Source organism: Lagopus muta, chromosome Z (assembly GCF_023343835.1).
Source record: "Lagopus muta isolate bLagMut1 chromosome Z, bLagMut1 primary, whole genome shotgun sequence".
Taxonomy (NCBI): domain Eukaryota; kingdom Metazoa; phylum Chordata; class Aves; order Galliformes; family Phasianidae; genus Lagopus; species Lagopus muta.
In genome coordinates, this window is record NC_064472.1 from 73,257,962 (window position 1) to 73,270,017 (window position 12,056).

General features: G+C 38.2%; 1 protein-coding gene across 2 annotated transcripts in view; it reads right to left on the reverse strand.

Annotated features, from left to right (window-relative positions):
* COMMD10 (COMM domain containing 10) overlaps nucleotides 1–12,056 on the reverse strand; it is a 98,129-nt gene that overhangs the window by 15,829 nt on the left and 70,244 nt on the right. The window contains exon 6 of one of the 2 annotated variants that reach the window (XM_048932102.1): nucleotides 7,800–8,260. The exons of the other annotated variant lie outside the window; for it this stretch is intronic. Coding sequence (XP_048788059.1) covers nucleotides 8,201–8,260 — 60 coding nt within the window. The 3' untranslated portion in view covers nucleotides 7,800–8,200. Of the gene's footprint in view, nucleotides 1–7,799; nucleotides 8,261–12,056 lie in introns of those variants that run through there. 2 annotated transcript variants of the gene reach the window in all.

Below are 12,056 nucleotides of genomic sequence, written 5' to 3' on the forward strand. Positions count from 1 at the left end.
TTTTATCTTAAAACATCTCATCATATGAACAAAGGATGTAAGACGCTTCAAAAGTAATGCCTCCCATCTATTTCCATGGAAACTACAGAAGATACAGAGAGCATCAAATGAACATCGTTTGATAAATTCTCAGCTACAGGACACCATTTATCAACATAATTACTTCCACTAGCTATGCACAGTGCTATCCACTAGCTACAACCTCGTCAAACATTGTGGATCTTACCTCCTTATAGCACTTACCTCACACAAAGAGTGACTCTGGGTAATAACTAATCACTATCCTTTAGCCGAAGACTTGGTGAGGAATAAAATTTCAGCCCATCCATGAGAACTGTTTCTTTGCATATTTTTTGCAGGGACTGGATCCAAAGATTTAAAACCTCTGGAAGATGGTGATGACATATTTTAGGAATCCACTTTTTTCACTGATCAAAGACGTGGAATTGGATGCACAGGCAAGTGTAGAAACAGCAGCCAACAAGATTACCTATATGACTTGCTAGAAGGACAGTGAAATTCACATGTGACAAGGCTGCTGAATCAAGTGCCAATCTAGAGATCTAAAGACTTCACTGACAGTTTGATTGCCTACCATGAACAGCTTAAAAGTGCTGCAGCTGGAGTTCTGATTAACGATTTTTAAACAGTGCAAGAAGTATTTCAAAGAGCACAAAACATCCATAAATGGCAAGGTAGGACTGAATAGAGAGAGAGTCAAGAGCTGTTGGAGAAAAAAAGATTGCTGCTATTAGTCAGTTATGCCTCCAGGCACCATTCAGAGCATCACCTAGCTCTTGGACTCGTGCTGTAGGATCAAAATGCAACAGTCACATAAACAGGATGTGCTAGATTCCCATCAACTGATAAAAACTGTGTAAAATACAGTTGGTAGGCTCACTTTGCACCATAGTTGCATGGTCCATTCTCTCAGAAGAAAGCCAGTATATATGTAAAAAGATTGCTACTGTATTAGTTACATATAATGTGAAGGAATTGCAAGTGCTTAGCCAAAATTATCACTTTTTTCTGTGAAATCTTGCCTGGATGCCATGGCATAATCTAAACAGTAAAACCATGCTATCAGATCTAATTTCTTTTTCAGATACCGACTGAGCATGAATTCCTTATAGATGAATTAAAAATACAATCTGCAAACAGGTATTTGGTGATACAAAGAGGCTGCGACAAAACAAGAAGCTGGAGAGGTGAAGCTCAGCATCAAAATGAATCTATAAATCATCACGCTGAAAACTCTTACCCAAAAGCTCCCTGAAAAATCCTTCAACATTCTGAAGCCCTACCAGAAGGAGTCTCACAGGCCATTATTCTGATGGCAATCGTACACATTATTAGAAAGTACTACGCTTTTCTACGCTTCTGCTAAATGGCAGCGTGGCATCATCTCCTTAGTATTTGTACCATCCTGTGTAATTTGAGTGCATTTCACAAGCAGTATGTTTTCACAAAACAAGACAAATTAAACACTGACAGAGGTGCATATTCAAAACTCACGGAATGAAAAATGAAATTATGCTTAAACTGCAATTAAGATTATGATCATTCATATCACCTAAGGAAATTAATGAAAGACAATTTACACTGATTGCTTCATAAAATCTCAGAATCCTGAATTTTTTTTTAAGTGCTTCTTGGTTACTGACTGCAAACAGCTCTTAAACTCCTTCCAGCTGACTGACTGCAGTTGACAATACAATATATAGCAGTAATTTTGGAACAAAATATTGCTTTGCCATAAGCACTCTCAATTCCTTACTGACCACAGTGGTTTAAACATGCCATGGTCTTACAGACTACAAAATGCATGGGGATCAACTGTGACTTGAGGATTACAAAGAAAGCGATTTTTTAACACAAATCTATCCAAATGTCAATATAGACCTTGAAAAAGAAATATGTCAGGATCAGGAGAGTGCAGAAATGGCTGCTGATCAGCCCTGCTGTCACTCTATGATCTAGCAGACAAGACGAAAAGACAGTCTGGCCATAAGCCCTGCAATTCTCAAGTTGGTAGTACCTGAGTTTCAATAAAGGGCTGTCCAAATGTTTCCAAAGTGTTATACTGGCAGCTGTAAGCCAAAACCCACAGAATTTAGGAGGGGAAAAACAACAAAAAAAAGAATAATTCGTCAGTCAGGGACCTGCATCCACAGTATAAGGAGGAGAATAACAGCTATGATAAAGCCAAATGATTACTTTCCACTGCTGGTCTTTCAAGTTGGGTCACATGAGACTGCAACTAGAAAATTAAAGAATATAAAAAATCATTATGTCTGTTAGGGATTTGTTGAAGGGATTAGGAGTGCAGGTAGTGCTCTCCTTGATCCTCCTGGTTGGAGACTGGGATCTGGGCAGGAGGAGAAAGGACCAGTACAATAAATGGCTGTGTAGATGGTGGCATGCCCAGGGTTTTGCATTCCATGATCTAGGATTTCATAGGATATATCTTCAATAAAACGAGAACTTTGACTTCAGATGGAATGCATCAAGAGGTGTTGTGCTTGCAAGGTCTCACCTTGATGGGGGATTTCAACTACCTATACACCTGCTGTTAAAATTACTACAAGCAATCCAGGAGACTTCTGGTGTCCATCAAGAATAACTTCCTGGTGCAGGTACTGGACAGACCAGCCAGAAACATTACTGGACCTGATGCTTATAAATGCAGAGGAGATTATCAAAGCAGTTAAGCTGGGAGGCAGTCTGAGCTGTAGCGACCATGCCCTGGTTGAGTTCATGATCTCAAACACTGTGGGCATAGCAAAGAATGTGGATTAAAAGAGCTACAAAGGTCGATGAAAAAAAGAGGATACGAAAAATATACACACTCAAATTTCCCCAAATCTTTGAGAATTTACCTATTATGTACTAATGTTGTCCACAGGTTCGTGGACACCACCAACAGCATGGCATGAAGTTTGGTTGGCTATAAAGTCTGCTGTCACCTAACTGTGGTTCCCGCGTTCAGCTCTTCCCCTGAAAGATGAAATCAGCCTTGCATTCTGCTGATCATTTCCGTCTTGATTCTCAATATCAAAAGCTGAAGTTTTAAAAATGGCATTTCTGAAAAAGCTCAGGAGAGTGTAAGGGTTATAATTTGCCTTGTACCTAATTTCATAACCACAAACTATGTTCTTTTTAATTAGAACTATAGAATGGCTTGGCTTGGAAGAGACATTAAATACCATCTAGTTCCAATTACCCTTCAGCCCCACTGCTGTAAGCAGGGACACCTCTGTCTAGACCAGGTTGCTCAAATTTCCACCTAATTTCCAACTTTCCAGCACCCGCAGCTTCTCTGGGCAATCTGTTCCACTGTTTCACTACTGTCCAACAAAAGAATTAAGAATGTAATCTAAACTTCCCTTCACAATCATAAAAACTGTCCCTGCCCTGTCACTACGCTCTCTGATAACGAGTCCATCTCCATCTTTCCTGTCAGCCCTGTGCTGAAAGACTTTAAAGAGGTCTCCCGAGAACCCTGTCATCTACAGCCAACTCCCTCAACCCTTCCTCACAGGAGAAGGGCTCAAGCCCCCTGGTCCCACCACTCTAACAGTTCTGCATCCTTCATGTGTTGGGGGCTCCAGGCTGGGATGCAGTACTCAAGGTAGGGTGTCACAAGGACAGAACTGACAGGTGAGAATTACCTCCCTTGATCTGCTGTTCTTCTTTCTTTTGGCACAGCCTAGGACACAGCTGGCCTTTCAGCCTGTAAGAAGACATCACCAGCTCATATTCAGGTTTTTGCCGTTTTCTACAAGGCTGCTCTCCATCCATCCATCCATCCATCCATCCATCCATCCATCCATCCATCCATCCATCCATCCATCCATCCATCCATCCATCCAAAAGTCTGGGAATGGTGCAACCCAAATGCAACACCTTGCACTTGGTCTTGTTGCATCTCATGAGGTTCTTATGAGCTAGTTCTGGTCTTGGATGGCATCCCTTCCTTCTCTTGTGTCAGCTGCACCATTCAGCTTGGTACTGTCTCAAATTTCCAGGGGTGCACTCAACCCCACTGTCAGTGTCATTTAAATGACACTCCAAATATAGAAGAAGCAGCTTGACTGCTATGATATTTTTATTTATTTTTGAGTCCAGCTGTGATACTTTTTACTTAACAGAAGATTTGAATTTCTACACTACCAAGACTCTCATTCCAAAAGAAAATGTACAGATCACAAAGTAATGTTTTCCTCTGTCCATTCACATACATCTGCGAAAAAAGCAATGTACAATATAAAAATATTTGTATCAAAGAATTAGAATTTTGAAATCTCATTTTAAATTATTACTCATTTTTCAAAAAGCCCAATTAATTTACAGTTAATTTTAAGGAAACCTAGCTGTCCATTTGAAAAGATTATTAATATCTTTGCCCAGAATATTAAATCTTACACTGGCACAGAAGTACTGACACTTTATTCAATAGTGTACCATCTTGCTAGAGGGAAAATACAGAGTAGCTCTTTCACAACCCCTATTAAAAATGTATGACGTATTTTTTTATTTTAGAAAAATTATTTTTTTAATCCATAACCCTTAAATGTCACGCACACCAAAACCAATGTGCATTCTAAACAAAACAGGTCGGAAACAAGCAGCATATATTAATAACAATTAGGTTATTAGCATGGAATCAGAACACTAGTCTTAACACGAAGAGGTCACGTGTCTGTAAAGCTAGATAACTGACAATATGCATCTTCTCAGCAGGCAAACCTTTTGTCCCAAGCTACTTTTATGACAACGGTGATGCACATATTTTATGAAGGCATGAGAATGCAAATAAGTGGTGTTATTTTAAAAAGAAGTACTTGCGTTTGTTTTTACTCAAAGAGAAGTGACAGAAGCAAGAAAAATAGATTAAATGGGAAAAGGTGATTGAGGAGACTTGAGACATAGAATGCAACTTCCTGTGTTAGAGAGGACTTTGCAAGACTTCAGAGAACTAGAGCATCCCCCTGGCATCTCTAATATTGCCAAGGAACTCAGAGATACAACCTTGGAGAAGGAAGCCATACCACAAAATCAAAGCTTCTGGAAAACAGAAAACATAGGCGTGTATTTCCTAGACTCCACTCCTAATGAAATTCCCCTTAAAAATTTTTCATCAAACTTGAAAGTATCTAAATGCTCTAGAAAACTTTGCAGGTTTTTAGAAATTATCAATTTATCTAAATGCATTACAGAAAGAATCTGTGCATGCATGTCTGTATTACTGATAGAAGAAACTTGTAGGAAATACTAACTTGTCATGATAATTTTTGTTTAGAATTAAAGTAATAGATTCAACTGGCCCAGCTTATGTCTACCACAAAACCTGACTAATTCAAAGCAATTCATGCAATGGGTGAAACACCAGTAAGTATGGAACAAAGATATGGAACAAGAAAGTGGAAATGAATGTATTTTAAAGTTTTCTTTAAAATATTACTAGCTTTCTGAATCCCAATGTTCCCACTTCATATCCACATCCATTCAGATGTGTGTTACAGAGATACAACATGAAGGGCTGTGGCAGAATATGTCCAGTGTAGATGGTGTTCCTCTAACTTGAATAAAAGTAAAGAAGTAAAATTAACTTGCAGATCACCATATACTGAAATTATTACTCTTCAGAAAAAATTATTTTCCAGGTTTCTTCTTTATGTTAATTTCCACCAAACGCTGTATTATACTCTGATTGGGTTTCTTGAGCCTCATGTGTGTTTATCTACTTAGTAACAATCAGCAGGCTTCTTTCCATACGTTTCCCCATCTTTCCTTAAATTCACACAAAATTTTTGCATTCGTATTGTTTGGCAGTTCTTTCCAAAGGACTGTTACATCTTACATGAATGCATCAACACTTCTGACGGAAAGAATACATCCTCACAGATCGGCCTCCTTTAAAAAGTTAGTGTGACCCAACGATGGTTGTATCCCTATCTATGTCTTCCATCCATTAACTGTCACTGTCATACTGCTGTCTCATCGAAGGGAACATGATAAGCTTTTGTTGAAACCTTTTATCCACTCCACATTGGAAAAACATATGCTTTATCACGCAGTAATAAAGCATTTGCTTGAACTACCAAATCACCTTGTTCTTCAGTTCAGTTTTTCTCCATTCTTGGTCCAGCTTCTCTTTACCAGTGAAGAAATACATTTTCTCTGTGTGTACGCACCACGACCTGAGACTCTTACTTTATTCTAGAAAGAAGATGCTAAACTCAAACAACAGCTTCAAATACAATACGGAATGGAAGCAAACTTTTTTAAAGTATGAGTTCTGCCTTTCAGTTGTCAACAACATACAGTTAAGAATCAAATCTTGATTCTGAAAAAATAGTGAGCCATATTTATGTGTTCCTTGTAGTATTTATAGTGATCGGTATGAAAGGAACAGACCTCCTGCTTGCCATCCTGCAATCATCCATAATTTTCTTCGTTATTTTTTTCCAACACATTCATTTTTGCATTTTCATTCCAAAATCTGAGAAACTCTTTTTTAATAAAAAGTTGTTGTCTCCACTGAGATTTCAGAACACTGACTGAATTAAACATATCTACACAATGCAGAAATATGATTCAATTGTTTTCTTCAGAGTATGTACATACTGTCACATCGCATTCCAAATGTAAGAAATAATGAAAACAACCCATTTTTCTACCTAGTAATAAACAACAATGTATCAATCATTAACTGTTAACAGAAGTACTACTACTATGTAAAAAATATTACATTTAAATAGCAGCAGGACTAACTACCACAAATCACAGATGGCAAAACGATGTTTTTTATATTTTCTCTTCTCTGCAAAATGCCTTCTCCTTTTCTATACAGTAAGACATTCTCCCTTCCTTGTGCCAAAACCCTGTGCAAGGTTATCACTTCAATGTATGTTTCATCTCTTATTTCATGAAAGTTTTTCTTTCATAAAAATGTACTCTACTATAGAAACCTCCCAGAACCCTGCCCCAGAGGAAGATTCCACCTCAACATGTCTACACACACTTCAAAGGTCTGTATATCTTGAGGTGACATCACATGAGAGTAATCAAAAAGCAATTCCAATCCAGTCAAATCTGATAATAACCTCCAATGCAATAGTTGTCAACTGTGGGAGAGAATATGTTAAACAAACAGCTGACTTCTATGTACGTGCTACTGGTTAGACCTGCACAACTCCACGTGGTTCAGCTGACTAACCGATCCGTATTATTCACTATCATTCAGAGCAGGATAGAGAACAGAACTAAACTTCTGTGCTGCGTGAAGAACGCCAAAGTGTTGGTAAAATGCAGATGTTACCTTCTCATCATTGCTTAGTTTTGCCTAATTATTACAAAAGGTAGGAAGCTCTGTCACCTAGCTACCCCAGAACTGAATGAGCCACAGCAAAGAAGAACTTTTAATCATCCAAATGCGTTAACTGTTTAAATACAGATTCATTTTGTTATTTTGAGGGTTTTACCTTTTTCCCTATCACAAGCAAGATTACGTGCAGTATTAAAGTTACGTGAAAATATCCAATTAATTAGGAAAAAAGACATCTTCATGTTCATTTAATGGAATTCTTCAATTTCAGTCTGCAGTTTTATGAACGTCACTCCAACTGACATCACTCCAAGTAACAACAAATCCTTGAAATACAGGCATGTATATGACACATGTCCAATGCTTTTTTTATGTTAATAAATAATAGTCATGGTCATTATTCACCTGGTATGAGAAAACAAAGATATGAATGACAGGAACACTATAAAGACATGATTTGCTCTTCTGACAGCTTTTATTGCCTTTACTGTCATATGACAATCTTAAGTCATAAATTAACATCCAATCTTTAAGTCTGGTGCTCTGCAGGAGAGCATACTGTGTATGGCAAGAGCGAAAAAAGACCAGAAAGAGAAATAAAGGTCACACATACACTGCATACAGGGGAACTGTTAAGATGCTGAAAGTGATTTTTCCTCCCCCAGCAACTTCTACAGCATTTTCAGAACCCGTATGTATACTTACACGTTTGTGTGAGCAATGACAGTTCCCTAAATTTACACTGGCTCATGCATCTTAGGCTTACAACATTCAACAGGGTTCCAGCTGAAGATCTTGCCACAGCTCAGCTGTCTGTGTCACAGTCCGAAACACAGATTGCAGAAACCATCTCTGCTCTTAAACTTTTCTTCACCGGCAGCTTTGGGTGTTTTCCTGTTGTTTCTTTTTGTGTGTTTGTTTCATTTCTCTCTGCAGTGAGAAAGAAAGAAACCTGCTGACTGCACACATTGCTTTAGTCCTTGTGTACAGTAGTGGTTTACTACTTGGCAGCTCTGCACATTTACTGGCACTTGTGCTAGAAAGAACAGTTCAACATTTGGACACTTTATGATTTCATAGCGCGTCTGCAGAGCTCATGCATAACACATTTGTTCAGAGATTCATCCAAATAAAAGGAACTGAACAAACAGCAATCTCTGTTGATGACATGGACATTGTCTGAGTTGCAAAATGCAGTATTCTCTGAAAAGTGAAGTAATTTTACCACTGTGTGGAGTATCTGTTCAGAATTCTACTGCTTCAAGCGTTTAGAAAGTCCAATGCTCAAAATCTTTGTAAATCTCATGCCCACAGAGCTGAGAAATACTACATTTACTCTTCCATATCCTCAGGCATGAAGCTGTGCAGTGCATCTAGAAAATGAAAGGGAATACAAATCCTAAGGGGCACTGAACACCCCTTCACCACATCTCTCGTGCAGTCCCACCAAACCTTGCATTCTGTGTACACACACAAGTGTACAGAAGAGTTACAGACACAAAAACAGGGAGAAATCAAACCCAATTAATGATTTAGGTGCTTGCAGATGGTTTTTATCAGCTCCACATTCTTTCACACTCAAGTTACTTAAAGCATAAATACACCAGCAGTTTAGGCACCAGAAAGACATAAAGCTGTTAGGCTAAAAGAACACTGGAACTAAACCAAATGGACATGAATTAGCCAAATATTCAGCTCAGATTCAAGCAAAGGTCCTAAATATTATGACAGTGAAGCCTGGAAGAAGCTTCTAATCAAAGTAATGGGGCCAAAAATCACAACCAATTTCATAATGAAGATCACAGGAGTTATGAAGGAACTGTATGACTTAACGATGTAACAAAAATAAATTAATCAGTGGCCTAACAAATCACTTAGTTCTACATTCTTGTTATCTGAAGAATGATGCACCCAAAATCAGAAGCCACTTTTGAGTGTGTTATCACTGGTAATATTAGAACAGAGCAAGTTTCACAAGCCTAAGAGAGTCCTAGTTTTTTAATGCATGCTAAATACAATATATATTAAAAATAGGCCATAAATCTAGTATACATTGGCAATTAAGCCCAGCTTATACCAAAAACCTCCCACGAGTCCTAACTGTGACTTTCAAGGCTCAAGAAGCAAACGACATCCTTCGTGTCTTGGTCTCTGCCTACTGTTGGCAGTGTTGTTGGCAATGTGTTCCAACACTTCAGAAAGCTTTCAGCTCTAAACCCAGTTTATCATTACCAGCAATACGCTCCTTAACTTCATCCGGTCGTCAGAATCTTAGGAGCAGCTTTGCACTATTGTGAGTAGTACATCAGATTGTGACTCTACTTGTCAACTTTGCATTCCTATGTTTGATAGTTTGTGAGGTAAAAATTAACTCTGCCCAGACCCTGAGTTTAGTGCAGTATCTCCTGGACTACTGGGTAGAACTCTTCTAGACCTCATTTTCCACCAAACTTCCTACACCATGTTGACACAGCAATGTAATTAATATCTTCAGGGAACGCTCTGTGAACAGACACAGAGGTTGCTTCCCTGAACTACCTCTTTAAGTTTTTAAGAAGCAAAATATCTTCCGATGATTCATTCCCTACAGTCCGTATTGTTCTGTAAAATACTTGAAACTTGTGTTCGTTGATCCACGCTATACTTTCTCATTCTTTTAGACACAAAGGAAAACAAGCATTCAAAACTCCGAGAAGGAGTTTGATTTTATTTCTGTACTTGAACAAAGTCCCAAAAGGGCAGATCTGCAGCTAAATGAGCACAGGGAGAATATTTAATTCTGCTGCCATCATAGGACTGATTTCCATACAAGAGAATAAAAATATCTTCAGTCAATTTTTGTCCAAATGAGAAATCTGCAGGCTTCATATCTGTTTCTGTAATATCTCATCTCTTACCACATACTGCTTATTTATCAAAAAGAACAAAAGCTTTCTTTATCCAGTCTTTTCTTTAAATGCACTCTTCTGATGTTTGTTTCAGATAAACAACAGATTCTAATTTTGGTTTACATCTTGTATCTTCATTCTGAAACAGATATCTTAAGAATATTCAAACTGTACTGCCTAATTTAGGAGATCTTGTAAAAGAAATGTCCTTTCACACTTCAGTGACTGTATGTAACTAAACAATCTGCATTTGATTGAAAACAAGTTTGACTCTTTTTAACAAAAATTTGCTTAAATAGTAAGAGAAGTTTGCCATTCCTCAAAAATCACTTCACAAACTGAGCACTTGTTTGTAGCACGTTCTGATTTCAACAAGCAAACTTACAAAAAAAAACCAACAACAACCTGACATGTTGTAATTTCTTCTTTGGTTTAGAAGAAAGAAGAGCTATACAGCAAACCATATGACAAAGCCTGCTTCTCATTTCTTGCTGGATGCACATTTGCACAAAGAACCATGGAGTGTATGTAGTGAAGTCACACATGAAGGAGGGCGAGCACTAGGAAAAATGAAATAAAAGGTACACTGCAAATTCATGCTAAGTCTATGGAAAAGACAACTTAGGTTCAAGCCTACCAAATTATTTTTAATAGCAAGGTGTGCCTTCAGGAATATTTTGACAGAAGCAGTGTTCCTCGGGCCAAGACAAGCTAACGCACTGTGGAACCATTAAGAGCAATACATAGATTATATACAACAGACACGGGCATTTATACTGAGATCAAGAAAAACAAAAAAGCAGAACGTATAAAATGTACATTGCAGATCTGATACAGAAGGTAAAAGCTGTGCCAGCATGTGACAACAACCCAGAAGTCCAACAAAGTCTCTTTGCATCCTGAAATGCATCCTGAAATACTTATTCTGTCCTGTGCGCTACTTGCAGTTGCTGGCGAATGTTTCACAACACAATAATTTGTTTTCACTTTTATCTAGTTAAATTTTCAATACGATTATTCATTCTAAATCCAAGTCTACAGCACTGTTAATCAGCTGATGCGGGTGTTTATACAGTCACCTCAACTGCAACTCACAGGACAATGAATGACACTGTTATTAGAGCCCAGCATTTTCTCAGCACTAAAGGTTAAGGGACTTGCATAGAGACAGACAAAAAGAATGACGCAGGGCAGGAAGTGGGCCTCTGCTCTCTGGCTCCCTGCCACCTCTTCCTCCTACTAGGTTATCTTTCCTTCTTTCAAGATAAATCTGCTTTATAACTTCACAGCATTCACTTTGCAAAACATCCACTTTGGGATCTGACATTTCCAAACAGAAATATCAGCCTTGAACAGACGGGAGGAGAAAGAGGGAGATAATCCCACGAGTGGCAATCTGATTGTTTTTCATTTGTTGACTGTCGGTGCACTTTGGGATACACCATTTAATTCACATTACACAAAGATAACAGTTGTGCTCAAGGTAATCATTGTGAAGAATCAGCCAAGGATGCATAGGGATCTTGTTTAGATTGAAAATAGGACTCATCTAGCTTTACAGCATACACAGATGCAGCACCAACTGCCTTTCTCTGGTATGCTAGTAATTAAAATACAAATAATTAATTCATACTAAGTTCCAAACATGAAATAGTAATGGACAGCACTCTTTCCTTTACTGTATCAATTGCACCACTCACCGTGGTGTCATCAGCAGACTTACTGAGGGAGATTCAAACACAATGCTTAGCTCACTGATGAAGATGCTGAAGAGCACCAGTCTCAAGACTGTTCACACTACTTAAAGTTCCTTCTAATGGATCAAAAATCCAAAACCT